Source organism: Schistocerca serialis, chromosome 11, assembly GCF_023864345.2.
Source record: "Schistocerca serialis cubense isolate TAMUIC-IGC-003099 chromosome 11, iqSchSeri2.2, whole genome shotgun sequence".
Taxonomy (NCBI): Eukaryota; Metazoa; Arthropoda; class Insecta; order Orthoptera; family Acrididae; genus Schistocerca; species Schistocerca serialis.
Genome location: NC_064648.1, coordinates 76,966,020 through 76,967,668, shown reverse-complemented (window position 1 = coordinate 76,967,668; position 1,649 = coordinate 76,966,020). Strand labels below are relative to the sequence as shown.

Here is a 1,649-nt window from a genome sequence, read left to right as displayed (position 1 = left end):
ATGATGTTTATTTTGATCTCCATTCCAATTTTCTTTACTAGTTACGGAACTCTTGGAGCTGTGGTGATGCATACATTTTTTGATGTGTTTATCTGTACTGCAGGCACACCAATAAATTCTGTCTGGCATCTGAATTAGTGTAGTGTGAATACTTCTAATAATATGACATTGTAACTATGGGCACAAATTATTGGACTATCTGCCCAGTAGAGGCACAGGAAAATTCCTTTCTAAGCATACTGCTTACATGGCAGTAATATGTATGTTGTGAAATTTACAGCAGTTTCACATAGCAACTTTGCTGCTCCTATCAAGTACTCTTCAGTAATTATGTGTTGTAGAGACCTGGTGTATTTTTCGGAGTCTCTTGTTTTCAAGAATGGAATCTTGCTTCTGACGACTTGCATTACTTTGAAAATATCTTACGTTGTTAATCTTGTCTGAGTTGGGTTGGGTTGATTTGAAAGAAGAGACCAAACAGCGAGGTCATTGGTATCATCAGATTAGAGGAGGATGAGGAAGGAAGTCGGCCGTGCCCTGTCAAAGGAACCATCCCAGAACCATGTTAGTGGAGTAGTTAGATGTAGATCGAAAATACAGTTACAAAGAATGTCTGCTGATTTAACATTTTACATATTTTATTTTAAAGAGAAGGAAAAATCATGTATCAAAGCTTTATTTAGTTCACATCACAGTCGTTTGTTGGAATGCTAGATAGGATTTCTACCATCCATTGTCGCTTGTTCACTCTTGCTAAGTCCAGCGCAGTGTTCCCTGCGTCCTCCTTGGCGTCCCTATCGGCCCCTGCCTCCAGCAGCGCCTTCGCCGCCTCTGCGTTGCCGTAGGGTGCCGCCCAGTGCAGAGGCGTCCTACCCCACTGATCCTTGGCATCGACGTCGGCCGAGGACGCCGCCAGCAGCCGCACCACTGCCGTATGGCCTTTCCATGCAGCCAAATGTAGAGGCGTCTGCCTCACATCGGTCCTGGCATCCACTTCTGCCCCATTCCCGATCAGACACCTCACAATATCAGTATGTCCCTGCTTCGCTGCATAATGTAGAGCGGTCCACATGGTCCATCCTCTGTACCCCACATCAGCACCAGCCCCAAGCAGTACCTGCACTTCCTCCATTGACCCCCGTGTAGCTGACTGGAGCAGCCCCCTGCTGTTCATGTCTGCAGGAAGGGTCCTGCAAGAAAGAGAGAAGTTCTCGTATTTTTCTCCATATATACACTGTTTATGAGGTAAACTATAACGACCAGTTCTAAAAACATGTCAGAACAGTGAAAACTAATGAATCTTCAAATTTTCCCCCTCCATCATATAATACAGAATAGTGGAAAAGTGCCTCTCCATTGAAGTACAGATATACAATCGCATCATCCTCACAAAGCTTCACTCACTCACCATAAGAAAGTCTTACATTCCATCACTCCACAAATTCAGACGTTACATTTTGCCACATAGATTCCTGATTGTGAATTCATATGAGCTCAGGATGCTATTGTTAATCAGTGTTGGCACTTCACTGAAAGAGATGATTAACGCAGACTCTACTTGTCCTCTACACTCAGCAAATCATCCTAATACTAGCAATTGCAACTAAAAAAATCACTTATTACCGTATTTAAATAAGATTTCCTATTGT

At 43.2% G+C, this 1,649-nt stretch overlaps 1 protein-coding gene across 1 annotated transcript; it reads right to left on the bottom strand.

Moving 5' to 3' along the window:
* Positions 1 to 660: 660 nt before the first annotated feature.
* LOC126427129 (GA-binding protein subunit beta-1-like) lies at positions 661 to 1,302 on the bottom strand. The gene has a single exon (XM_050089354.1). It carries the CDS (start codon positions 1,172 to 1,174, stop codon positions 680 to 682), a length of 495 nt encoding a protein of 164 aa, XP_049945311.1. The 5' UTR covers positions 1,175 to 1,302; the 3' UTR covers positions 661 to 679.
* Positions 1,303 to 1,649: the final 347 nt, after the last annotated feature.